This window comes from Charadrius vociferus, unplaced genomic scaffold (genome assembly GCF_000708025.1).
Source record: "Charadrius vociferus isolate BGI_N301 unplaced genomic scaffold, ASM70802v2 scaffold46, whole genome shotgun sequence".
Classification (NCBI taxonomy): Eukaryota; Metazoa; Chordata; class Aves; order Charadriiformes; family Charadriidae; genus Charadrius; species Charadrius vociferus.
The window spans coordinates 682,218-710,044 of record NW_009648710.1 but is presented as its reverse complement, the minus strand read 5'-3'; the positions used below and the strand labels follow the sequence as shown (position 1 = coordinate 710,044).

At 40.0% G+C, this 27,827-nt stretch overlaps 2 protein-coding genes across 2 annotated transcripts in view; one reads left to right on the top strand and one right to left on the bottom strand.

The window, feature by feature from the left end:
- Window positions 1–526: 526 nt before the first annotated feature.
- On the top strand, window positions 527–19,152 carry TMC5 (transmembrane channel-like 5). Its single transcript, XM_009886566.1, has 22 exons — window positions 527–600; window positions 1,196–1,395; window positions 1,811–1,915; window positions 3,594–3,686; window positions 4,389–4,488; window positions 5,075–5,165; window positions 5,492–5,740; window positions 6,936–7,087; window positions 7,638–7,782; window positions 8,354–8,509; window positions 9,100–9,266; window positions 9,926–10,004; window positions 10,369–10,466; window positions 12,160–12,255; window positions 12,816–12,891; window positions 13,742–13,875; window positions 15,066–15,239; window positions 16,520–16,598; window positions 16,979–17,071; window positions 18,000–18,101; window positions 18,402–18,447; window positions 19,031–19,152. Exons 1-22 carry the CDS (start codon window positions 527–529, stop codon window positions 19,150–19,152), a joined length of 2,631 nt encoding a protein of 876 aa, XP_009884868.1.
- Window positions 19,153–22,175: 3,023 nt separating this feature from the next.
- GDE1 (glycerophosphodiester phosphodiesterase 1) overlaps window positions 22,176–27,827 on the bottom strand; it is a 7,877-nt gene continuing 2,225 nt past the window's right edge. The window contains exons 2-7 of the mRNA XM_009886603.1: window positions 27,424–27,491; window positions 25,905–26,080; window positions 24,466–24,571; window positions 23,606–23,698; window positions 22,775–22,986; window positions 22,176–22,390 (exon numbers count right to left, since the gene is read on the bottom strand). Of these exons, the coding sequence (XP_009884905.1) occupies window positions 22,243–22,390; window positions 22,775–22,986; window positions 23,606–23,698; window positions 24,466–24,571; window positions 25,905–26,080; window positions 27,424–27,491 (803 nt within the window). The 3' untranslated portion in view covers window positions 22,176–22,242. The remainder of the gene's footprint in view (window positions 22,391–22,774; window positions 22,987–23,605; window positions 23,699–24,465; window positions 24,572–25,904; window positions 26,081–27,423; window positions 27,492–27,827) is intronic.

Genomic DNA, 27,827 nt, shown 5'->3' with positions numbered 1-27,827 from the left:
TCGTTCACAACTAAGGCTTAGAGATGCCACTGCTAGTAAGGAACTGGGCAGATGTCTTTGGTTTTGGAAATGTAGTACTTGGAGGAAAATTTGTGTATTTGGCTTTTCCTGTATGAGGAGGAAAGAGAGAACTTATTTTCTTCTTAATGTTTTGACATGCTTCTAAAACCTGGCTTCACTGTCATTTTTGGAGAAGACTTCATGTGGCACTCCAGTTCCTTATTTTGACAGAGCTTACTATAGAGAAATATTAGTTCCTATTTTACCTGCAACTTCTGGTGGACCCTAACTTCCTGATAGTAAATAGCACTGTTAGAACCGTTTCCGTTTTATATTGTTTCATGTTATTTGTTAGCAGGGTGGCAAAATCTTCTACGATGCAAAAATGAAGTTCCTTTCTTTTCACTTTATATATACACGCATCTGTTTTGTAATCAGGTCTGTAATCAGTCTTCCCATGAACATATTAATGAAGCAGTAGAGACAAAAATAAGGAAGATTTCATCTCTGAAACCAAGGACTTGACATGTCTTACCATTACAATGAAGCCTTTGAAAATCCAGACTATCACTTCTCAGAGACACTGGAAATTGATAGAAGGTCAGTTTATTTAATTTTACTGTTGTGACTGTGCCATAAGAAATTAAATTCTCTGTTTATATGCAGGATATTTTTTTTTCCAGTTTTATTTTGTGGAATTCTTTTAAGCCCTCCTTTATGCTTGCATTCTCAGACACAAATTCTTAAAGCTGCTATCAGGAAGGTGGCATTCAAGAGAAATGGCACGTTTGCTTTTTACATGTTAGATTAATTTATCAGCTAAATGTATTTTAGGATCTATGGCATAATGTCACAAATTTTTTTTTTTAGTTCCAGCAATCTTCGCAATGTGCTATAACCTTGGATGTCCTTGTTTTCCAAGCGATTATTCCTGTTTAGGTAGGGTCCAAGGTGGAGAGAAATTTTAGTCTTTCTAGTTCAGTTATGACCAAATCATAATTCTGATGTTGCATTTCTAAATGCAAAATACCTCTCAGTATCAGAGTTTGTTTTATAATGTACTCAAATTTGATGATAATAGGTAACAATTTATTATCATAAATAATTATTATCATAAATTTATTATCATTATAACAAGAATATCTATTGAGAGTTTTTGTGGCACTCAGCGTTTTCCTTTTTGTTACTCACACAGGAGAAGTTCTCAAAAGAATCTGTTTTCGCACCAAACCCCTTATGATTCTTCACAGCATGATTTCTACAGAGAACGCAGTGGAAGAGGACAGAATTACCCTCTGGCCTTACCAATGGCCTCCATGAGACCTGACTTCGAATACAGCGAAGATTTACCAGGAGTTAATGTCCTAAGCAGAAGTCCATATGGAAATTCCACGTGTATGTAATTTCTCATATGAACAGCTTGCAAAAACACTGGAACAAATAATGGCTTACTCTGTCCTGAGGGAGTCCTGCAGCTCTGGAAAGCTCAATGCTGTATATATTTGTATGTAGTAGCAGTGGTTTGTGGTATTTTTTTTCCTTTTTTTCATAGAAATAGTTCAGATATTATATGAACAGATTCATGGACTGTCTGTTGTATTACCAGATCAGTGAATACTGACTTGTATGAACTGCGTAAGTCATTAAGTACTAGGATGTACACTGGAGTGAGATATAAGAGTTTTGTTAATGGGATATGTTGCTGTGTTGGCAGTAGAGCTGTATTTGGTCAACAGGGCTGATATTCTGTGTGTGTAAATGATCCATAGTACTATAAAACTTTCTGTATAATTCTGATTCCCTTCAACAGATAATCTTTCCTTTGAGCCTGAGCCAGAACTGGCGTACACCCCTCCTTCTACCTTCCATCTGCTGGATCGCCCCTATACCCACAGAATTTCCAATGTATCAGAAGGTAAGATGTAATGATTGCGGTGGATCAGAATATTGCATGTCAGTCTCACTCTCTGTAGAATAGTAAATATTTAAAAGCCTTCTGGTTCAGATATGAAGGTCTTCACGTAATAAAAGGAATCATAAAACATAAATTCTCTTTTACTGTCGTACATTGTTGCAGCTGAATGGTTCAGTATCTTTCTGCAGGTCATGACCTTTGATTCTTGATCAATGAAAGATATAATGCCTACCCGTTTTAATCCAAACTCCCTATAAGTGGGTCAACATAAAACAAACTTGCACAGTTATCTGAAGAGACTCATTATAAGAGGAAATAAGGGGAGGATAGGATGCATTTTTGAAACTGTCTTTAGTGAGTTTTTCACTATGTTGTCTCCGTGTAAATTCTAGACTATAATAGTAATTAGAGACTTATGTTCATTAAAATACAGGGGGTCTGGAAGAGTATAATCTGGGTTCTGGTTTAGGCTAGCATAGTAGTTTATTGTTCATGTTCTGGGTAGGAACTATTCTTCCCATATCATGTAGTTTTTCTGTTACACTCGGTTTGGTTCCTGCCCTGCTCCTCTGGAATGTAATTTAGAGTTCTCTTCTGGAATTGTTACCTAGATGCATTGAAAGAACATCTCTCTGCCCCCAAAGTGATGGATTCATAGGTTTTTTTTTCTTTTTTTCCTCTTCAAGAACGTGGTCTTTAAGTTAAGATCCGATTTGGCAAAATCCTGTATTTGTATTAAAAAGCAATGATTTTATTGGTACCTGGAAATCCCTTGCTCCATGAGTCACCATGGAAATAGAACGCTTCCAAACATTAACTGTCATGGATGGCTTTTAGTACCTGATAGCAAGGAGAGAGTGCATTTCCAACACAATCAACTAACGGATAAATATCTGGGTGCTGAAAGTTCAGGAAGTACCTCCACAAGGAGGCATGCATGCTTTTCTTTTTCTGATTCCTTTTAATTGTTACAAAGAAAGCTGGCTCAAACTGGAAATACGTTATCATGAGGGGACCATTAGATCTAAATAGTAAATACGGTGAAGAAGCCTGTGCCATGTGCACTAACTAACAGGTGCATCAGTCAGTTGGGGCCTGGGTTGATGTTAAAAGGGAGCTGTAACATTGCACAGACTGGCCATTAGCTTACTGGGAAGGTGAGGCAAGGAAAGCTGTGGTTAAACTCATCTGCTTCATAGCTTGAAGGCAGATGCATTTAAGGAATATAGTCACTTGTGTTTGAGTAGTCGGATGAGGGAAGGTTGAGAGAACAGTTGCATTTTGGCCCCAGGCAAATGGGAGTCTGGTACATATTACACATTACAACTTATTCGTCATGATTGCGTATGATTCTAAAACAATCCCTCTGAAGTCAGTGTAAGGATTTTTAAAGAAAGGACCTGTCTTCTAGGAAAAAAGTCTTGAACAATCAATGTGTGCATTCATGAATGGCTTAAATGACAAAGTTTTCCGTGACAGCTGAAGACTGGGCTCAGTACCTCTTTTCCAGCATTTATCTGAAAAATTGCATATGGTCATCAAGGGAGTCTATGTTTGCATGTAGATAGTGAGATTGAGGGGGTATACTTTTAAGTTGTTTCTGTGAAAGTGAAATTTGAATTTCTTAAGCGAATTTGTCAGGAGTATTTGGGCTTACTAAACAGTGCATGTTAATTAGATAGCTTTATTCGGAGACGCAACAGAAGACCACCTGATGAGATCTTCGTGACTTCTTCCAGCCTGTTTGAAACAGATCCAGTGTGCAAAGAAGGTAGGAGTTTAGATAAGTGGTTCGATATTAAATAGCATCTTGCACAAGCGTGTGTGGTTGATATTATTCTCGGTTTATCACCAGAATTGCAAGTATGGTCTTCCTGTGGTTATGGGAACAACAACTTGGTTTTGTGTTAATGCTAGTGATTAATCTTTTATACTCTACTATCACACTAAATTCTCAGGATAGATGAAGCACAGTGCAGTGTGAATATGTGTTAAACTGTAGAAAGAAAAGCTAAACTCTTTATTAGAATTTGTTTGACCAGCTAATGGATTGTTTTCAGATACCGTGTCTGGAATTAGTGTCAAATTCCAACTATGCAAAACCCGCTTGATTGTCAAGTAATACAGTTCTGTCTATTTCATAGGTAGTGCTGAGTTTGGGCACTAACATCAACTAAAATTATACAATAAATAAAACGAAAGTTTAGTTTTCAAGTCAGTATGTAGTGCCATAGAAATTTAGCTATCAAACAGCGATTAAGTAGTGCAATACTGAATGTTAAAAAATAAGTATAACTTGTCTGATGCTTGTTTAGAGTCCTGATGGAGTTGAGGGTGTTCTGGGGAGTATTATTGTCTCAGAACTTGCCACACATTGGTAGCAGTGCAGATGGGGAATGTTACTATATACATTTCAGATTTTGTATAAATTATTATTATCTCAAAATTTGGATTTTTCATGGGTTTTATGCAGAGGAAAACTTAGTTGGAAATCTTGCAAGTATGTCCACCAGTGAAAGGATTAAAGCGATCCAGAAGATGCCAGAGACCATGAAAAAAAAGAGAGAGATCAGGTAATAATAAAAGTTTATCTGTTTAGTTTTACAAACACTATACTTTCAACGTCTAGCTTTCAAGTATGGGTGTTTGCCGTCTGCTCAGCTTTGATTTGTCACTTTGAAAGAACTGAAAGTACTTTCTAATGCACTTCTTAAGAGTTAACAACTTGCAGGGGAAAATAATTTAAAGGTGGTTCATTGTCCTTTCTCTGAATGAGAAGAATCTCTCATGGTAATATAAAACAGAGTATCAAGGTCTTGAGATTTGATTATGAATGATGACTTGATACTTCTTTTCAAAGGAACCTTGAAGGTTGACCATTGAAAATGGAGAAGAAACCACATGGTCTCAATCATCCTTTTGTCTCCTTACAGAATATATTTAAATTTTGTTCCCAGAATGGGTTAGTGGAGGGGTTAGGACGTGCTGTCATAGCTATAGTATCAGCTAATAGAAAAAGAACCAGCAGAACATCTCAGTGTTTTATTTACTCTGTTTATGTGCACATGTGAAACTGTATTCACAACAGCTGCTTTGGCTTCTTGTTTTAATTACAACCTAAACTGTAATGCTTGTCACCCCCGTCGTACTCTTCCACAGGAATAAAGTTCTTAAAGAAATAACAAAAAAATCAAGGCACCACAGTACTCAACTTTCCTGCTGTACACAGTGTCTGCAGGGAACAGTAGTGGTAAGTATCAAAAACTTCTGTCAGTCACAATAGAGAAAACCACTTTAGCTGCAATGTTATCACTGTCTCCAGAGATATCTGGTATCTTGCTTTATGTTGCTTACCAAGGAACCAATTAATTGCTGCAGTGTTCATTAATAATGACTTGCATTATGGTAGCACTTAGGAACATCAGTTAAACATCTTATGGTGTATACAGGGGGGGAAATCTGTTCTTATTGTAAAAAGGCCTTGCATTTTTTTTACAGTTCCATTTTGATGTGAATTTCAGCCCTATTTAAGACAGTTTTCTGAGATTCATCTCTCTCTTCTCTTTTGCACTTCAGTCATTTCGGCGATTTGGAGATAGCTTGTCAGGATATTTTTATGTACTCCAGTTCTGGAACAAGACTCTGAAGATCATTGGTGCCAAGTTTGGAACAAGTGTTCTTTCTTATTTTATTTTCTTGAAGTGGCTGCTAACTTTCAATATCTTCTCATTCCTCATAAACTTTGGCTTCATCACAGTCCCTCAGTTTGTTGTGGCAGAACCAAATAACCTTTCATTCACGGGTCTGGAGCTGTTCACTGGAGCTGTAAGTATGTAACATCAGATTTGTGTTAGTACTCTGTGGAGCAGATCTACTTTAAAAACTCACAATAGGGTAAAAAGGGTAGTATTTCTTATTAAGAGGTGGAGTTAGAATTTTATGTGACTAGAAACAATATTTAGTACATATTTGAAAAAAAAAAAAAAGCTGCAACAAACAATGACTCAGAGTGAGCTGAATGGAACTCATTCTGATGCATTTGTCTCACTGCAAATGATTGCTGTGTTCAGCCGTATTTCAAGACTTTCATCACTATTTCAGAAAGCAGAGGAAGAGACACAAAGGTAGCCAGGCCTTCCAGAGATAGCCACAATAGTCTTCAGAACATTTTTCCTGTGCTAATTTTCCTCTGAAAATACAGTGCAGATTTCCATATGTGATCCTGTGAATTTTGCTTATTTCCAAAGTTTTGTGCTTCCAAGAACCACACAAATCTTTCTGTGGCAACCCAGTGAATTCAGTGGAGTCTGGAAACAAGAGGATCTTTTGATTCTGCAGAGATCTTTACATTTAGGGAGTAAAGTCCCAGGCTGTTTTTGCACTGCTTTAACTCTACTAGTATTCATCAGCTAAGTGAGCTAAGAAGACTGTTTACTTTTTTTTTTTTTCTTCTGTCTTTGCTGTAAAAAAAAAAAAGTGTCAATTTTATTGTCGTTAAAGGATTTCTCTAGTTAATAAATAAGACTTGGCTCTTACTAATGCTTAGTTGAGAAGAGGTATTTTTAAAGAGGAAAGGCATCAGTCAGCCTTTTCCTTCTAAAATTGCTTTTAAAGTGCTGTGTTTTGTAGTAATGCTGTTTAATTTTGCAAAGTACTGTCACCATTGCAGGAGTTCAGCTATACTCTAGCGCTGAATGTCACGTGTTTCCTTCCTGGTTCCCTTCATAGTTGATACAATTTGTCAGTACAGAACCTTGCTCCTAAGAAATAAGCTCCTAAAAATGAATCTTAAGAAGGACACAAGTAACTTTTATATCTCTAGAAGCTATCAAAACTATGGAAGGTTTTAGCTGATAGGAGGAAAATAAAGAGTCTGATCCTGAGAAATGGAATCACACCTGTGATTTCGTAGTAGGGAATAGGACAGCTCCCACTTCCATTAATTGGGCTTTAGGTGATGATACTTCCCACCATATGCAGGTGATAGCAAATGTTCTGAATGATGTCCATATCTTTTCAGGGTTACTTTCAACAAACAGTACTCTACTATGGCTTTTACACCAATGCTACAATCAGTAAAATAGAGAATGGTCCATCTTACAACATGCAGCTAGCCTATATTTTCACCGTTGGAATATATTTTGTCGTCTGTTTTCTTATCTTGTTGTTCAGGTAAGATAACTATATATTCTTATTTCACTTATATTAAGGGGGAAAAAAAAAACAAACAAGAAAACAAACCACCAACAACAACCCCACCCTATCAGTGCTTGGCAGTAATAATTACCTGAGTATGTTTCTGTAAGTCCTTATTTCCAGGTGTAGAGATTAAGTAGAAGTTTCTGCTCAAAAGTCTCCAGAAATCAAACCTTTATTAGACAAATGAAGAATAACTGCAAAACAGTAATAGAAATGCAGAGAATCCCAGTTCAAACCAATGAATATCATGATCCTCCTTTTGTAAGCTGTTGCTCCTAATATTTTCTGTTATTGATGTGGCCTTCCAGAGGTAAAGATTGTCAGCAACAACTAGGAGAAGGAAATGAGAGTTGTTTCTTACATTAAAGTTTATTTTCTATGTTGTCTTATGTGACATGCTTTGACATAGGTCCAGTAGCCTTGGGATAGGACAGAAAACCTGACAAATCTCCCTTCTTGCCCTGCTGTACAGACTTGATATATTTCCCCGTTACGCATCTCACAAATTTAATTTTCATTGCAGCATGGCAAAATCCTTCTGCAGGAACTTCATTAACCCTCAGACATACTCTGGAAATGCTAGCAAACTTCTCTGTGCTTGGGACTTCAATATAACTAATGAAAAAGCTGTGAAGCTGAAACAAAAGAATCTCAGCACACAAATAAAGGTACAAAACACAGGAGGTACAATAAGGTACAAAACTAGCAAGCATGAGTCACTTTGCCAGAGAATTTTGTATATACAGATTTGTGTATGCGCATACAAGTCTCTGGCAGAGTGACTCAAGCATGCTAGTCCTGTTCCTAATAGACTTAAGTCTTCCTGACTGTTAATTTTCATTTGGTTTTAACTCCTGGAGTTGGTTTAGCTACCTGTTTTTCTTTTCTCTTTAAGCTACATATAAATATTTGTATGCCTCTCTTCTACCGAATGAATCTCTGTGACTACTAAATATTTGCCAAACTGAATATTTATTCTTTTTTTCCTTCCTGCTGTTTAACCATTTTGTAAACAAAAGGCAGGCTTGTAATATTATCTGTGAAATACAGTGTAATTGTCAAGAGAAAAGACTTTTAGGATAGGAACGCAAAGTTGTCCATTAAGTGTTCTCAGGGTATTACTCTGCCTGTCTTCTAGAGAAATGATCTTTCATTTAGTCTTTCAAGCAGTTACTTGAAACAAGGTTTGCTTTATGCTGTTGACTAAGGGATTCTTCATTAGGAATTGTTTCTTTGCAGGAAGATCTCACTGAAGTAAACCGAGAAGTTCTAAATTTTTCTGTAACAGAGAGAGTTGTTCGTATTGTTATTCATCTTGTTTCTTGGGTTGCTTCCCTGGGAACAGCAGTAGCTGCTTGTGCTGGTGTTTACTTCCTCTCCATTAATAACCTAAAGGTAAGGGCAGATTTTGCAGTCTGTTTTTGGAGATGCATTTTTCCACATGGGTATCTTACACTGAGTGCAAGCAGTGGTCTGTTCACTACTAGGACCGTAGGGAAGCATAGCTGTTGTTTCTGCCAAGGCAGACACAAATTCTGCTGTACCTAAAATGCTGGTTTCCAAAGACTCGCAGCACTGGGGACTATTGTGAGAGGGTAGAACCTGAGGGGTCTGAGCAAATCTCCCCCCTCACCCAGCAGCTGCTTGCCTGGGCTCGAGGCTAGCTTAGGGATAGTGCAGCTGGTGACCCTGAAAGACACAGCAAGCAGCAGCCTCAGCAAGGCCTGCCTCTCCTTTGCCTAGGAGCTGCATTTAGGCTGGGGCTACCCCCCTTCCTCCCATGAAATGCAGGGGAAGGGGAGAGGGTTGCTGTGCTGCTGGGCATGGGTCCATAAAACATGGTCGTCTCTTAACTGAGAATGTACAGGGAGGTGTGCCAAGCATCTTCCTTGTGGACACAACTTGTGGCAGCATTTTGATTAACGTGCTCTGTTTGGCTGGTTTTTTTTTTTGGTTTTTTTTTTCTTTTGTTTTTCCTCTCTAAGCTGTTTGTGAAAGAGCATAAAAATGACCTAGAGAGCCAAGCTGCCATGTTGGTGCTACCTGTTGTTGCATCTCTCCTCAACACATTCGTCCCATTCTTCTACTCATGGCTTGGACACCTGGAGAGATTTCAGACTCCCGGGCACCACGTATATGTCACTATTACCAGGTATTCGTTGGTACCACCTCTTAGTGCTTTTTACCTGAAGTTATCTGATTCTTTTCAGCAACAAGCTGTGTCTAGGTGTTGTGGTGGACAGTAGGGAGCTATGGAGGAGAAGTCATCTTCTCCAAAGGCTTCTGTACACTCTTCCCTCCACGTTTTGTTTGGCTTCTGTGAGCCTTCTGGAGTGTTACATGGCTGCATGAGGATGGGATTTCCCTCTCAATTAGGCACACTGTGACACTGGGCTTGGTTTTGTTTGTAGCTTGCCTAAATGGCCCCTGGGCTGTTGGATGCCCAGAGAAAGGAAGGGGAGAGAGGATTGAGGAGGTCTTACTTAAATACAGATGTCTGGAATTAACACCGCATAACCCCTAGTGCCCCACAGACTTTCCTCTCCTGTGGAGCCCACACACCCAACCAACAGCCTGTTTAGCAGAGGGGTGTGCCAAGGTTGCCATGCCCAGCTCCCCTTCTGCCAGGACAATGGAATAATGGTGCACCTGAGCTCAGAGGAGAGTTCATGTTAATCCTGGCTCTCTGCAGTGCTATTGTTTTTATAAGAGGAGGTAATAAAGTGTAACCAATGGTCATCCTGCCATCATTCCCTCCAGTGAGCTTATGGACCAGCTGTCAGTACAGTTACTGTTACTTTTTCTTTTTAGAAATATTGTCCTGAAAATATCAATTGTTGGAATACTGTGCTACTACTGGCTTAACATTGTGGCTGCATCGGAGTCACAGGTAAGGTTTCAGAAATAAAAATCTTTGGCTTACAATGGCATGTTGGGAACCACTGTGATAAGAGGCTTGCTCCAGCAAAGAGAAGTACATGTAGTGTCTTGGAAAGCTGAATTTCCCACCCCACCATTTTTTATTCGCATCTTTAGAGAAATAAACATTAGGAAGAAAACAATCCCCCAACTCGGGACTCAGCTGGTTTGCAGCATTCGTCACTGAGAGGTCGACTATGATTAGTCAGGCCGTTAGCAAGTTTTTGATCTGTAGCCCAAGTGTCAGATGCCCAAACATTTGGCAACAATCTTAGAATAGCATGATTTTTGACTTCTAGATATGCATTTTTATTTTTTTCTTTTACTTTTTAAAGTGCTGGGAAACTCTGGTTGGCCAAGATATCTATCGTCTTGTTCTAGTTGACTTCCTATTTTGTTTGCTTGGCTCTTTCTTTGGAGAATTTTTACGAAGGTGAGTACTACTTTTCTAATCTTGTTTTTATTCATTAACCGAAGGCACGGCCTTTTTTTCCAATGTGAGAAAAGGAGAAGTCCAACAGAAGCATGGCTGTGCCAGCACTGAAGCTTTCTTAGTTGTCTCTAGCAGGCATAGTCTCAGGGGACATGCTTTGTGCATATTGCAGCTCCTTCTTAGGGGGAGATCAGAGTGTGTACCGTTCTGCTCTCCCAATGTGTCCTTTTTTCCTTTGGGGATGGAAACACAGGCAGGGAGGAAGGCACATTGTACTCCCATGGATCTCCTGAATAGGGTGACAAAGGACCAAGTGTCTCAAGCAGAAAACCATGCTTGTCTGCATATGCACAGGCACGCTGCTGGCTTTCCTTGGTATGTCCCCCTGTAATTTTTTTCCTTTTAGTTATGTCACTCAACAGAGCACACACAAGTTTAAAATCTTATTTTAATCAGCCTTACAAAGGATGTACTATAACTGTCAAGTGTAGAGTTCTACGGCATGGTGAGAAAGTATTTTTAACTGAACATGAATACAGCTAAGTATGTAAGCAAAAAGTCATTTACTTCTAACATCTACTGTATGTACCTTCCCATTGCCAAACATCATTTACGAGTTTGGGTATTTAAGTGCTTGCCAGCTCTACAGAGCATTTAGTGTTCCTGGCCATACTTGCGTAGCAGATCCATTGTTTGCCCTTTGCACATGATGTGAACAAGACTGGTTTACAAGGTAGGACTTTGTTAACTTTATGTTAAATTAACACAAAACAATGTTGAGAAGCCCTTGAAGCCTTTCCATCCACAGCCCTTGCCAGTGTACTTTAATCCTCCTCCTGTTGTCATTCTGTTCAGATAGGAAACCACCTCCCAGCGAAAGGTCACGGTGCCAAAACTGCAGTGTCAGCTGTGATGAATGTCTTCCACTAAAATGTGCAAAAGCACCAACCTTACAGCTGTGAAAGATTAGAAGTACAATTACTTGTATTTATTTGTATGTGTTCAGAATAACACCATGAAAGCACGTCCCTGAAACGTTGTTGATGATGCAGCTAAGGGGGTCCAAGACCTGTATTCAAGGCAAGATGGGATAGTTACCAAAATCTTTGCTTGTTGTAGCAAGAACAATAGAAACTGAATCTCTCTAACTCTGGAAAATGAAGTGATAAAAAGGGATTGTTGGTCCTCAGTAGGAATCCTCCACGTACTTGCTTACCTGTGTATGTCTCACCTTCTTGCAGCCTCAGTTAGTTTGAGGTGGGATATACTTCAGGATATATTAAGAATATCAGTCTACAGGATTCAGGTTTTTGATTGAGGCTGAAAATTCTCAGGACTCAGGAACTGAAAAGCTGTTACAGTTTTGTACTGAGGCAACTTGCCATTTCGACTGTTTAAGTATAAGCATACTTTTATGATATAGTTAAGATTTTTTTTTTTTTCCTTTTTTTGAGTTGCATGAAAAATATCCTGGGTCTTATTCAGCCCTGCTATGCGTTATGGAAATTTGCTTTTGCCAAATTCTGTTTCATTAATCAACAAGCTGTGGCTGCTTTGCATGACGTGGTTAATGCAGCACCTGAATAATTTGTCATTGGTGCTTGCATTCAGGAGGTCATTTGTAGAGATTTCTACAAAGGGTTTTATTATTTAGCAAATTCTATTGTGCTGTGGGGTTTTTTTTACCCCCCAGAATTATTGGAACTACAGTCTGTATGAGCCTGGGACTGCCAGAATTTGATATCGGACGAAATGTTTTAGATTTGATCTACGCACAGACTTTGACCTGGTAAGTGTTACGTTTATGGCCAAAACTTCCTTTGTACTTAGAAGTAACATGGAACGTTCTTACTGAGACATTTCTGGATGCTTCCCATCATGGGGGAAAGAACAGGATAAATGCCTGAGAGAGATGACATACTAAGTACCTTTGCAAGGATTGTGGCTTGCCAGGTCTCTTTGTAATTATGCAGGTAATAACAACTTTAGTCAGTTGTTTACCCTGTGGAACAGGTAATATCCTAGAGCTTTGTTTACTTCCCCACTGGAATGGTGATCCTGTTGAAATAGTGTCAGTATTAAACCCTGGAAAATATGCCTTACTTCTAAGGAGGAGTGTGTTACTCCATTTATAAGAGAGTTTTGCAGATGTATACATAGATATGTATGTTTGAAGTTGCATATTTTTGAAGGTTGACTTACTGTTACAGGATCAATGTTAATATAATTACCTTTCTAAATAGCCAAACGTTAACTTATATGAAGTCAGTGTGATATTTTTTGCTTTCAGTGCATTGAGAGCTGTGTGGTCAATAGTGAAGATTTAACTTTATAAATCCGTTCTTGTAGGATCGGTATCCTCTTCTCGCCTCTGCTGCCTGGAATCCAGTTTATATCATTTTCTATAATATTTTATGTGAAAAAGGTAACAATCTTTACATGTATTCATCATAAACTCACACTGTTTGAAACCCGGGCAGAATTTATTGCATTACAGTGCTGATTTTGTCTGCAGGCTGTGGGGTTTCATGTGTAGGGGAGCAGTTTGGTTGATTTGGGTTTGGGGGGGATGTTGCTTTAAAGGAACACAATTTAGATGCATGCCCTTGAATTACAAACCTGTGAAACTTGAGAGGAGGGGGACAGTGTGGAAGGGTTATAGGAGAGGTTAAGAGCGCAGTTAGAGAGGGGAGAGAGTGAAGTAGTAAAATTAAAGGCTGGGGAATTAACGGTGTTCAAGTGCGTATGTCAATATAGACATTCAGCCTGGGGCTGTGGCTTGGGCTTCTTGCATACTGCCCAGCAACTCCTCCCCCACCAAGCTATCTAGGTGTAAGCAGGGTGATTCAGCTGAAGATCATGGTGGAAATTTCCTCTTTTCAGAATTCTTTGTCTCAGTAGTATGACCAGGTGACAGATTGTTGCGTCATTGAACATTTGGTAGTGTTGAATGTAGAACAGCAAATCTACAGCTAGAAAGATTGATTCAGACTTCCCTGAACTGTGGGTTTGCGTATGCTACAAAAGCAAACTCTCCCCAACAGTGTCCTGAAGAACACATCAGAACCTCATTTTGCCTCTTACTGTTTAAAGATTATATTTGTCAAGTTTTCTAAAACTACAGTATGTCTATCAAATTCATATAAAAGAAGTTCGTGGAAACTTTTGATAGATGCTATTTCAGCATTTGCCGCCAGCAGTTTCAGTGGAATTGACTTAAATGAAGTGGCAAGTAATACCGTTCCAAGAGTCAGTGTACCTTCATCTCTTGAAAGGTCAGTCTGACAATGAATTGCCAACCCCCTCGCAAAGTCTGGAGAACGGCTCAAATGACAACATCCTTCATGTTCCTGCTGTTTTTTCCTTCCTTCCTTGGGGTCTTGTCTGTCATCGGAGTCACTGTCTGGAGGTATGGAAGAGCACTGGCATTCAAGCATGCTATGTTATGCTGTGGGACCTGATACCAGGCAGAGGAATCTGCATTTTCCTATAGACAAAGCTATATTAATTGCTGATGGAAGGTTTCAGATGTTCATGAGATATTCCGTATTCTGAAAAGAACACATGCTCAGTGAATTTGCAAGAATGTGATTAACGCAGTAACTTGTCTCATAAGAAAGCAGGAGGAGAAACGAAGTTGCACTGAAGTTTTGATAGTTTGGGTTCCTATTTAAATGTCACAGCAAATTTGGTTTTTCCTCCTTAAAAGTTTCTGTGACCTAGTCCTAGTTCCTGGGCTTATTTATGTTATAGGCCATATTGGGTCTGCAGTGGAGAAACACCTGGAAAAACTCAATTGAGGTCAACTTCTGGATTATTTATGAACTTCAAAGGCTCTTTTTGCAGGGAGTGTTGGCCTCTGCAATAATCCATCTTGGTTGTTACCAGTATTTTAAAGCTGCTTTGTTTACATGCATGTTACTCTGGTCACAGTAAGGAGGACAGCATGGATACCCCTATTCTTTTTCTTGGTAGTTCTCAGCCACATGGTTTCAATATTTAGTAAGACAGGTGGCTACACATGAAACTAGGTGGGATGAAATATTTCAGAGCAAACATTTCCAGATGGCAAGTGAGAATTTCAGCATGTCTGGAGTGGTTCCATTTCAAAGTGAACAACACTTTCCTATTTCAGTCTACCTGAAAATGTTAATTCTTGCTACGGGCTGCCTTACTTCACCACGCCTTGTTATTACTGAAAATCTCTAGTGACTCATGTCCTCGAAGGCAAGGTGAAATGATGGTTCCCTTAAGCACCTATGGTGAAACCATGAAAATCCAGACTTAAAATTTGCTGTAGCTTGTGCTACAGTGATTGATTTGTTACATTTAGGTCAAGATTGTGTTGGCAGTGCTTGGTACTGATCCATTGCAGCGGGGCCCCTTATCTTGCACTGCATAGTCTGGGGTGGGTGTTTTAATGGCTGGAGAGTGACTTGGGTTAGAAATCAAACATAGATCATGGAAGTTCCCCGAGGGTCCAAAGAGAGCAGAGGGCTATAGCAAACTAAGGAACGTCTTGATGTACCAAATCACAATATTAACTAAATCACTGGTTAATACATGAAGCTTTAGGTAGCTGTTTTCTCACACTTTCAGGTTAAAACCTTCAAAAGAATGTGGTCCTTTCAGAGGTTTGTCTTCTATGTATGCTGCAGTCTCTGAGTGGATAAAAATACTGGAAGGTTACACTGCCTCAAAATGGGTAGTGTGGATCTATCATAACTTAATTGCAAGTGAACTCTTCTTCTTCATCCTCTCTGTTCTTGTCCTGTAAGTACCTGCTGATGAAAAGCACTGGGGAAAAAAAACCCTAAAACCTGAAGTGGAAAAACATGGCTATGACACAACCATTCCTCATTAAAATAAAAAAAAAAAAAATAATTACAAAGTGCATTGCAAAGCATCAGAAATAGTTAATATATTGGAAATTCATGTATTTGAAGTACATAAAGAAATTATAAAACCTATTCCTTTTATGTTAGGATGCCAAAGCTCTTAACAAACCATCCTAGGATACGCTGCTTTTAATTGAATATTTCTAGTTTGCTGCTGCCTAGGCTCATTATCTTACTACCTCCGGCACGCTTAGCTTTAGGGAGGTCAGCGAAAGGGAACATGCTGCATACAGTTGGCAGGATGAATTTCCCCCCCCCCGAGTTGAATAAATCCGCAGGGAAAGACAAAGATTTCACAAGCACAGGGAATACAGGCCAGATCTACACTAGGACCCTGAGTGACATAAAAAGCAGAAGTTTGGGAGATGGTTGCTGTGTCTTTTCTGACCATTTCTCATCAGTGGAGTCGTTAGAGGAGATGAAACCGTGTAAAGAACAGCTGAACTACCGCAGGGACACCATGGTGGAAGGGTGTGGTAGAGCACAAAGCAGCATGATAAGCGAGCACACCATACACCATACGGGGAAATGCTAGTAAGTAGGTTGCAGTCTGCTTCCAGCTAACCTCGGGTAAATTCACACACTGTCTGTTGGCTGAAGTAAATTATTTTGACAAAACCAGTATGTGCATGCGAAGTTTTGTGCCCACTAGTAGGGTTTGATGTTGTAGCTGTACTGCTTGATATTTCTAGCATGGGCCACGCACAACTAAGAGCCCAAACCTGTTCTCATGAAACAAGTTCCCACTCATTCTAGCGGGACCAGGAGTGGCCTGGGAGCAATAAGCATTCAGTGTTGTGATTTAAGGTCCAGGCATGTGTCTAAGCAAATGACACAAAGTTGGATAAGAGCGTTAGGTTCCTATTTGTTATCTAAAACACATCTTGTATTGTTGACTGACTTTAATTGTACCTCTCGTCTTGAATACAAGTCCATAAATCTTCCAAGAGAATGTCTTAAGCAATTTCATGTGTTTGCTGTTCCTTGTACGATTATGTACATACATATATGTGTATATATGTGCATGTATAGATAATGTGTTATTTATCTTTTAATGGATAAAATAAACAATGTGACTTTCTGCTTAGGCAGTGACTAGGAGGAAATACTCATGGGTATGAGTGCTCATATGTTGGACTTTTTATTTTTTTTTAGAATTATTTCTTATCTTTACTGGCAAATAATAGAAGGAAGAAGGACCATGACCAAACTCTTACGTAAGCAAATTGTTAATGTAAGTTTGACTTTCAGCTTTATCTCTTTCAAAATTTGGCTTCCTTTTTGATTGTCCTACCCTGCTATTGGGGAGCTGTAATCTGCTTTTCTTATGACAGTTCAAGGGAGGGTGGGAGCCCTCGCCCGTGTGAATTGCAGGGAAACTTAACTCACCAATGGAGTTGTTGCAGAGTAATTTTAACTTCGAGCTGTGCTGTCTGTAGGCAGATTATTTCAGAATAAAATGAATTTTAATGATTATTCTGGTTAATGGTTACTCACAGGCCTTGAGCCTCTCAAGAATAATTAGTCCATTCCAGCTAATGATCAAATATGTCTTGACCATCTCAAGAATAATTAGTCCATTCCAGCTAATGATCAAATGTGTTTTGACCATAGGAAGGAAAAGATAAAATGTTTTTACTTGCAAAACTACGGACACTACAAAGGGTGAACCAAAACCTGTCTGCACCGAGAAGACAAGACCAGCAGGTCAGTTGGACAGTTCAGATACTGCTGTTTTAATTACGTGCTTGGTACGATTTCGTGGCATTCTTCTAGCCTTGCAAACAGGCTGCCATTTGGGGATCCGTCTGTATTTAAAACTTCACCTAACTTGGTTTATTACTAGTTAACTCCAGACATGAAAAGGGTACTGTGGAAATTCCCTAACTATTTGCTCCAGACTGGAATTTAACCTGGGAAGGATATAGAAAAGTCTTTACCCTCATTAGACATTATTTATGATTATGAAACTGCAAGAAACCATTCCTAATCTAGGAGTGTAGTGATGGTCACAAAAGGGTTCGGCCACACTTGAGCTTTGCCTGCACTAAGGAGGCAGCTGCCTTCCCTCCTGACTCTGGATTTCTGTAGGAGTTTATGCGTTGTGCTCCCCCCCCCGCCCAGCCTTTTCAGCTGAGGTAAAACTGAGTGTTTTGACCTAAACCCATTTTAAATCCCATACAATGTCAAGATAGACATCTAACGTCTTAAACTTGAATTTATTTTTCAAGTCCATCCTGTCTGCTGAGCCATCAAATTAGTGTTAAGATGTACATGTATTTTGCTGTGCAGTGTTTTTATTTGGGTTGAGCAAAAACTTTGACCTACATACTGCTGATAATATAAATAAATATAAATAAATATTGACTGTAAAGAAGCCCTGTGGCCACGTCCAGGGTGACAGCTGGGACTCCTGAGGGGAGGGTTTGATAGCCTACAAAATGTGGATATTCTTGTAGTTGTTAAGGTCAGATTTCAAAAGGGGATGCCAGAATAATCTCATTGTGCATCTAGTGGAAGAGTCATCTCCCCAAAACCAAGGGTAATAGCCTTGGGTGTGAGTAGCGCTGACCATAAAGTCATGACTGGAAGTCAGAGTAATATTACTGCTAATGCCAAATATTCTGTCTTTCAGAGAAGCTCTTCTTCATACCACCTGTCCTGGCAACCTGCCCAGCAAGTGCCAGACTACGCAGGAAGAACATTTGACCGAAATCAAAATGCATCCTACAGAGAGGTGAGGTGGACAAAAGGCGGCAGTCTCTGCTAGATGTCCCTATATAGAACCTGGGGCGTGATGTGGACAATGGGCATATGTTGAACAAAGAGGTCATCCTGTATGTATAGAAATCGTTTTAAAGATTGATTTGAACACGTACAAAAATGTAATCAGAATAGCTGTTGGAATAGTCATACTCACAGACCTGTGTAAGATCTGGAGAGTATGGGTTTGTTACAGGTATCTTTTTAAATACAAGATAACATTGACCCATGAGGGAAACATCAACCTAAGTCTACTTGTGAATTTTGTTTTCAGTATCCCTACTCTGCTGGGACCTCGAGGGGGACTGACTTCCCACTAGGTAAGCAACAAATGCTAAACACAGAAAGCAGCTTTTAGCTCAGCTCAGTAAAAATGTTTGATATAGTACAGACACAGCATAACAGCTTGATGTAAGGGACACAGGACTTCTGCATCCTGTATAAAGAGAAAACAAAAAGACCGGGTTTCTGGGATAGCGTTTTCCATAGGACATGCTTATGGGTAGCTTGTTGTGATGCTGGTGGTGGCTTCTGAAGACTAATCGCAAGATTCTGCATACCAGAAGGTTGAATTTCTGTGGGTAAATGAGCCATTTTTTCTTATACGAGCAGCCACAGGCAAGAATATTACATCACATTAGAGATACGCTTCACATCTTGGTGTGAATCTCAGAGGAGGTTATTAATGATGTAGGGTCCCAAGGATATTGCATGTCTGGAATAAAAATGCTATGGAAACTCGCGTGGCAGCTTGAACTATTCCTGGTTTACACAAACATGTAACTTCATTCCAAATATTTGGCAGATGAGACACTTTATATAGCATGGTTTGTTTTTTTTCCACGGGGGCGGTTATTATACCGACAGCAGCACAGTTAATGTTACTCCCTTTGTGAAAAACAGAGTGGGAGCCGTCCCAGCCCAGCAGCAGGCCCGGCGCGGCTGAGGCGGTGGCGCTCGCTCTGCGTGCCAGAGAAGCACTTCAGTGGGAAGACGAAGGTGATGACAAATACTTTCGACCGTGAGCAGGCAGAATCAACAATGAACGTGAAGTTACTGACTGATGTGGTGCAGAAAGCAATACTCATTTGCACTAATGACTGAAAGAATCATTCAAACATCTTTTTTTTTTTTTTTTTTTACCCCTAAATGGAAAAAAAATAAATAGAAGATCGCAAAATGCATCCCGACTGCTATTTATTACTATGAAAGGAAATATCCTGCGTATTTGGTCTGGTTTTGAAGCAGTGCTACTCTGGTGAGAGTCAGCCTTCCCCCAGGACTGGCCATTACCTCGGTACAGTAAGGGTCCCTCAGCAGCCGGTCACTTCTTGTTGACTAAATAGAAGGAAACTTGTGCCTAATTGTAAACAAAACCTTTGGACTAAAAATATTTTTATATAAGTTGTATTGTTCAAACCGCTTTTATCTGATCTAAACCAAAAGTGAAGTATGGGTGAAACAAAAACAGAAGGGAAGGTAAGTGCTGTTGTTTTTAATCGCAGACATTTTAATGGCTGCGAAGTAACTCGCGTGAGCCAAGTTAAGCTTCTATTCCACTTCCACTTTTCTGAGCCATTTTTACAGTTTATTAGTCACTCAAAAGCAGCTTTGATGCTAACGCTTACCAGAACTCTTGTTAAAGACTACTTTATCACAGTTCTCATCTGGGTAAACCACTACTCATAAACAAAAAGCTTACACCTATCTTTTCCAGTAAAGCATAGATTGGAAGTCACACAATGGAGGTTTGTTTTTATCATATGTGACTGAGACACTTGATGCAACTTTTTATTCAGAGCCTCAACTTTGCCATGATGGTTTGTTTGGCTTTTTTAGCCCATTTTCTACAGCCACCTGCTTTATTCCTCCCTCATTGCTTAGGACATAAAAATGCCTTAGCAAAGAGGCGCAGCTTTTCCTCATAGGTTGAAGACAACCCAAAACCAGCCATCAGAGGTACAGAAGAGAGGACAAACTTTACACACAAGGTCAGACCAGAGATTCAGTTTTACTGTTTTTTTGCATATGTAGCTGTGGAGTCTGGCTGTGAATATTGAGTATGTCCCCACTGTTTGCGCTGAGGGTGGAGACTCAGCCACCAACAAAAAATGAACTTTTGGAGCACGGGCCATTTGCTCTTCCAGTGGCTGCTCGGGGAGCACCTGTAGAGCACAGCCATAAAGGCAGAGGCGACAGCACTCATGGGATGGCTGGACAGAAACTGGTTGAGGACATAACGTACACATGCTGTAGGATGTGCACCACAAGACAGATTGTTGGTTCTGCAGTACAGGGCGGATGAGTGATGTGAACTGAAGAGGCTGTCATCATCCTGACAGGAAAAAACACCTCCTTACGCCTGTGTTTCTTTATGCTTATATATAGCTTAAGCTACAAGGGAAAAATCCATCACCCCTTGCAGATGGTAGCACTGATCTGCTGCTAATGCAGAAGTACCTTAATTGGGACAATCATGTAGTTCTTTCCACTGATGACTGATTTCTTTTTTTTAAATTACCTTTTGCCTCCTTTAGAGAAGTTTGGGTTTTTTTAAATCTCAGTTGGATCTGTGCATGAAAACTATCTCTAACAATGAGACATGCTATCAAGAACATTTCTCTCCAAAGCAACGTACCAAATTGTACCACTGATCCATACAGTCTGCCCTTCCATTTCCCCTAGCACATCTTAAAGGGATCACCCAGCACGCTTTGCAGCACCTCCGCTGAAACACAGCAACCCCCACACAAGGAAACGATGAATTAGCACAAGGAATTATCTTACTAAAACGTGGTTACACTTTCTAGTCATACATTGCTACATGGGCAGTGTAAGGTATCCTGTGAGATAACGTCTGAATAACCTGCAGGCAGTAACCAATCAGTTAAATGTGCAAATTCCTCATTTCTGTTGAAATTAGCATCACATTCTGAAATGAAATTACTAAACTTTGTAATCCCATGTATTGGCCATTAAGAAAAGGCAGTCTAATTTATGTTAGGGCTGGCTCCATGGGAGTCTCCTGCTCTTGCTGATCATTGAGTCTTCTCTAACAACAGCTCCTCCCATAGCAGAGCCAAAATAGTTCACAGCGCCTTGATGGTGGCTGTGAGAACACGCTGGGGTTTTACTTCTCAGAAAAAATAGCAAGCAACCTGCTCTACTTTTGACATTTTACATCAATCTACTGGTGCACAGCTGATAAATAATGCCACACACGTGAGCTATCAGATACGTGTTTATTGTAACTGCAGACTTTTTTGATTTCAAGTTAAACCTGGATAACGGTTTCCCCCGTCTCCCTGCGAGTGCCCTTCAATCATGCAAACAATAAGCAAAGCAAAAGACATTTCAGCTCTATTTGTTCTACCACTAATGGCACTCGATATATAGCTTTCTTTTAAAAATAAATACATTGATGTGCTGTATCATTAGAAGACATCATCTTCTATCCTTCCTTGGTTCTTTTTAAAAGTCTGTAAGGTAAGAAGATACCTGAGTTTTATTCATTAATTCTCATAGTCTTCACCTTTAGCATGAAAAGCTGGCTTGCTTTTCCTTGTCAAGACGCAGCACAGCCATGTTTCCATGCAGCAGGAGGGAAACACACTCACCCGCTATGTTGGCACCATTATTTTCAGGTTCCGAGATGTTTTTAAGATGCCATAAATCAACCTCAAATCATTATACAGTCAGAACAGACTGTTTAAATCACTCAAGTAAAGGTATGATTTTAAATTTTCCCACCAAAAATATCCGATATGACTTCATAACCAAGACTTAAATGAAACAAAAGCATAGTCTGAGGATTATAAAGCAACCTGCACATACAGGGTGTTGCCCAGTCAGCTTGTCAAAACTCATCCTTTTACATTACAGAGTGATCTCCTCAGGCTGTGAACAGCTGTACCTCAGCTTTGTCCAGTGTCGCACAGAGGGTTTTTCTGCATTCGAGATCTGACCGTACAGCAGAAGTAAACTACTGCTCTTCCTTCTCCCAGAACTGTGGTTAGTGGTCCCCTCTGCACCAGTGGATACCCCCTCGATGGTGAATTCAGACCTGTCCGACTAAGACAGCTTATTTGGGTCGGTGGTGTCTACAAAGCACAGGTCTAGTAATGAGGATCACAGTCTTCCACTAAGCTGTCGGTGATGTAGCTGGATTCAAGAACGGTTTCGTAATAGCTTTTTTCGGCAAATGTGTTCACTGTCCAGGCAACCACCTGAATTCCTTTTGAAGACCAGTGCCTCACATACTCCCTGCACAGAACAAAGACACCGTAAGAGAAAGGAGGACACTACAATATTTAACGCAGAGTGCTGAGGCTACAACTGAGTTTTAGTCTTTTATCAGTATTGTGTCATCTTTTGCAACAGTATCTTTGTGTTTTGTTACTGTAAACAAGCAAAAGCAACAGTCATCTTCCCCTTTGAGATTAAACTTAGGATCTAACATAAGATAAAAATGGATTGAAAAGATAAAGGCTTAAAATAATAAAATAGCATGCAGTAAAGAAACTATCTAAACAACTGTACCCAACACTAAATGGAACACATTGATTAACATATGCTATGTTAAGTCCACCTTTATATGCTAATAGAACGATACTGCCTCCTGATAGATGAGCAACCTTTCACACTTACTGAGAAACAAAATTTTTCTGTATGAGGAAAGCTGAAACCCCACACAATCGCCACAAGAAATTGTGCAGGCTCCAATCTAGAATGACATCCATCGTCATGTACAGATAATGTTTCCAGGAGGAATTGAAACGGGGTGTCCCATCTCCAAAATGACTCAGGTGCCAAGGCCTGTGTGTTAGTGCTGTTACAACATTTCTGTCAGCTTGTCTCATCTGGAACATCAAGGGGAAAAGACTGTAATTCATACAAAAGCAATATAAATGGGGAGAAGTTAGATACAAAGTGCTAGCTTGCACTTACAAATTTACCAGAATCCCTCTCCCCCAGTCCAGTTCCTTTTTAAGTCTTTTAGAAAGCTGTTCATGATGTTTTTCTGTATTTTCTTTAAGACATACTGAATAAGCAACTGCTCTGATGTTAAAAAAATTGCTTAACAGTCAGGCAATGGAAAAAAATACATAGTAAATGGACTTTGCAATGAGAATTAGGAAACAGTTTTAAGAATAGTCTACATTTACATCAAAATATGAGATTTATTTAACAAGGACATTGTACACAGGTACCTGGCCGCATGCCAACTGCAACAGCAACGCACTTTTCTCAGCATAGCTTTCACAATGGAGGGAATTGCTATAGGTTCATGTGTGCATCTAATGAGCACAGTGATCTAGTAAGATTATGCAAGAGACTTATGATTTATGCTTCAATTTTTTAAAAAAGTCTTGACTATTTTAACAGCCCAAAAGTAATCTGGAACTGGGAGCTGCATATCTTACTGAAATTCCCAGACAGAACTAAAAAAATCCAAAATCAACTTTTAGGAAGCATCACCTTATAAACAACATCTGGCATGAAAGAACAGACTATGCTGCTGTTATACAAACGCGGAAATTCCAGGTAGAGTTGTTTTAGGGCGTCAACTGCCTGCCAATTAGAGATACACACAGATGTTAGATTTATGCATATGTTCGTATTTACTTGACACTGCAAAGTCACTTTAGAATAACCCCTTTTAAAAATACTTTTCTGTTTTGCGTAACAAGATTGAAATGGAAAGGAGGGAGAAGAAAAACAGCATCTTGTTTATACCATTAACACAGAAATGACATTTTGTTTTTTGCAACAAAAGTCCTTTTCATGATTCCATTTACAGCAATCAGTAGCAGTCTCAGTGTTTGAAATACCCTTAAATGTATTGTGGATAAAATTCTGAAGTACTACCTAGGGTTTAGTTCAAGGGGAAAAGTGAATTTATTTCTGTATTTTGCTATACTAAAGAAAAAATTACTCTAATTTGCATAAAATGTTAACGATTGATCACCTGTCCCTCCCTTCAGTAATGCAAATTACAGACAAACAGGATCCCTAGTTGGAGGCTGAAGATGAGATACTAGCTCCCCTCAGCACAGGCAGGGAATTTACTTTGCTTTGTTTCATGGTGGTGCTGTGAGCTGAACTCAACCCTCACACTAGTCTCATGCTAATTTTAAGTTGCAGCTTCCCAGGACAATGGAATGGGATGAGGGAACACTTCTTTGCTTTGACAGCCCAACTTTGGATGACACAAATAGCAGACCCAGTCTCATTCATATTAGAGAAGGGATTGTACCACGCTTCTCAATTTGAGAACAGAAAAGCAGATTAGAAACTCAAAGTAAGGGTGAAGGAAGGTGTCTTAGAGCAAGCAGTACCTGATTTGCGTGGCCTTTGACATCGAAGTAGATTATAAGATTGTGATGCATAGACTCCACAACAGCTTCTCTCAGGGTCGGTACCTTTTCACCCTGGAATTTGTTCCTGTAGAAACGGAGAACTCCTCACTGGAATGCAGTCAAGATACACATGTGCATACACACGAGCACTCACATCCCCAACTACACAGAGCTGTTTCCTAGGGATTCCTGAACGTAATTTGCTGATACACAAGTATTAGAGGTGGGATCAAGGACCACTAGCAATGGCATTGGTGGCTCTCTCACCCAGCAAAAGGCTGCACAGGTAGAGGGATATGTGCACACCTCCTCTTCTCCCAGAATCCCACTAGACAATTATATCCTTCAAATTCAAGGTCTAATCTGATGCTCACTGACCCTGTATCCCTCACCAAAACGCTAACCTCAGTTCTTCACCTCCTTCCTCAAGGACCACAAACTGGCATTTGGTCCCAACTGCCGACCACCTGTCCACCCCCTTCACCCTACTCTGGCTGTGCTCCCCAGCCCTGAGCCAGAAACGCAGATCCGGGCACAATAAGCAAGACAAGCTGGGGACGTGGGAAAAGCAGCTTCGCACATCAATAAATTATTCCTGATAAGGTAACAGTGAACAACAGCTGATCAGTTTTAACTGCCCATGTGGAAGTTCTCACAGAGTGGCTCAGGTGATCACCTTTCCAGTAATAGACAGGGAAGATGCTACTTGTACCACAGCCTCACAGGTGGTACATTTACAAGAGTCTGGAAATCCCTAACTCAGCGTCTCAGAAATACAAAGAACACACACTAAAATTTCTTCCTCTAAAATGGATTCAGCTATGATACTGTAGAAGTTGCATTGTTATCAAAATTTTAGTAACGTATAAAAATATTTTCCCCTGCATACCACTGGAAAGGACCTCATCAACCACTGGGGTCACGGCTCCTACCTGAGGCTACCCAGGAAATCTGTCTAGCTCCTTTTCAACAGGATAATCCTGATGTTTAGGAATTGTAAAATTACAAAATCCCCAAAACATAACCAGTCAAAAAATACATGTGAAAAAAGTTAATTTTATTAGTAATTACTGAAGCCAATTTTGACACATTGTGAAACTCACAGTATCTTTAGTGTTCTGCAGTCATTTTAGGGGAAGCTTATGTAGACATTAACTTCTTTCACATTAGGTGCCTGTGGATTTTGTCCTTAAAAGCTAATTATCTTGACTCTGCTTCACTGTTCCTATTGCAAGGATAGGTAAGGAGATAGTCTCACACGTTTCTAAAATCAAATGAGAAGTAACATATGGGACTCTTAAGTTTTAAATGTACAAACATTTTCATCAGTGACAGATCAAATCAATAATTTTGTTTTTCAAGAATGGGTTTTTTTCACTGTTGAAACAGTAGTTTCAGAATAGCAATAGCTCATTTACCCTAGCCAATGTTTTGCAGATGGATTAAGCCTCCTAATTTCATCAAAAGTCAAGTCACACAATCTTCCAGACCCATCCGTTGTCCTGTCTACTGTTTCATCATGCATTAGAATGGGAACACCATCTGCAGTAAATTCAAGATCCAGCTCAACACCTGTTGCTCCATTTTCAGCTGCCTTGAACAAAAAAATAAAAAAAATCACATACACAACAGACAGCTTTATAGATTTAATGTAGGTACAGCTATAATTAGTTCGTATTCTGGTAAAAAAATAAACTATTAATATAACTTTCAATAAGCGTAATCTGTAGAACAAAGTAGATTTCATCCAGGTTATTGTAAGAAGTACGCATAGATCAACTGGAAGTATACAATCTATTTTACATATAAAACCATAGCGATAATGTTTCCATCTTGGGATTGGGACTGTTTCAGGATAAAAATGCAGAAAAGAATCCCGCTCTGTCCTTCTGGTCCAATAATTCCTGAGTCCTTAAGTTATGTTACTTTCTAAAACAGGAGGGAAGCAAATGCCTACAGTTTAGATAATTTATAGATTAACACTTAGAAGCCAGAATCAGAGCATGCCATCAGAGCATAAAGTCTTTGCTTGCACAAGGAAAAGCTATCATCCCTTTTTTTATAGAACACAGGTGCAATATTTCCTTTAAGACACAGATTTACCATTCATGTGCAGTACGGTTGATCTATATCTATATCTACCATACATTGTAGATATAGAACTTCCCAGAAGCACCACTTACCATGCTTGTACTAAATAGATGCATGTAGCCAAATCCCAGCTCCTATCTGAGGAATCCCTACATCAGAGAACAAGAAGCAGCTGGGCTGCCTTAGAACATTTCATACATCTTGCTCCTGCCCTGGCTCCTTCCCAGGAGCTCTTCAAAAAAGCACGCAAGTGAACTGCAAGCAAGACGAATTGTTCTGAAGGCCAAATGCCTTCCTGGGAAAAGGGCCAATGCACCAGAAAGACAAATGCCAGGTATGCACTAGAGGCTACTCTAGAGGTACTGGCCAAGTAAGGATCTCTATTGTGCAGCTTCAGAATTTATCAGAACAAAGAGCCCTGCCTCACCCAAAGGTAAGAAACCACCAGAGCAGCAACATCTTATCATCGCAGATATACTACATTTGACAGACTGCTAATCACAATTTCAAATTACTCTCAGCACCATGGTACCTCCCAGAAGAGGCAGCAGTAAGTTTCATGGCAGGGCTGTACACAGTGAAGTTCTGAAAGTATCAAATTCTGCCATAACTGTGGATTCTCATTACATTTTGAGCCTCTTCAAGGCTTAAAAAACAAACAATCTGTTACTAATGTGCTGTCAGCTCTCCGCTCTCTGTTGCAACATCAAAAAAAAGACAGTATTTCATTATTTTGCTCCACTGCTAAAAAAATCCATCAGCACCAAGGATATATAATACAGTTCCCACAGAAAGACTCAGATCTGCTCAAACTGTTCTGATTCCACTCGGGGATGAAGGACTGACAAGCAATAGAGCTTCCTGCAGCAAGTCAGAAGAAGCTGATGTTATTCGGGGTGATGAGAGCTTGGTGCCTGCTGAAAAGGCAGATTATCAAACATATTATCAACACGGGATTGTATTACTGCCCACCGATTTCAGCCTCACACCCACCAGACCTAGGGGAGACAGGCTCCCCGAGGCGCCCTCTGCCTCCACAGAGCATTTGGCAGCTTTGCCTCACACTTCCAACCCCATCCCGGGCTTCGCGCGTCCCTTAGCGGCGGGGAGCGTTAAACGCGCTTCCAGCGCCCTCCAGGACACGGCCGGGGCTCTGAGCCGAGACGGGCCGGGTCGGGCTCGGAGGGGCTCGGGGAGGGGCGGCGGGCGCGGCCACGGGGAGGCCCCGCCGGGCTGACCTGTCGGATGGC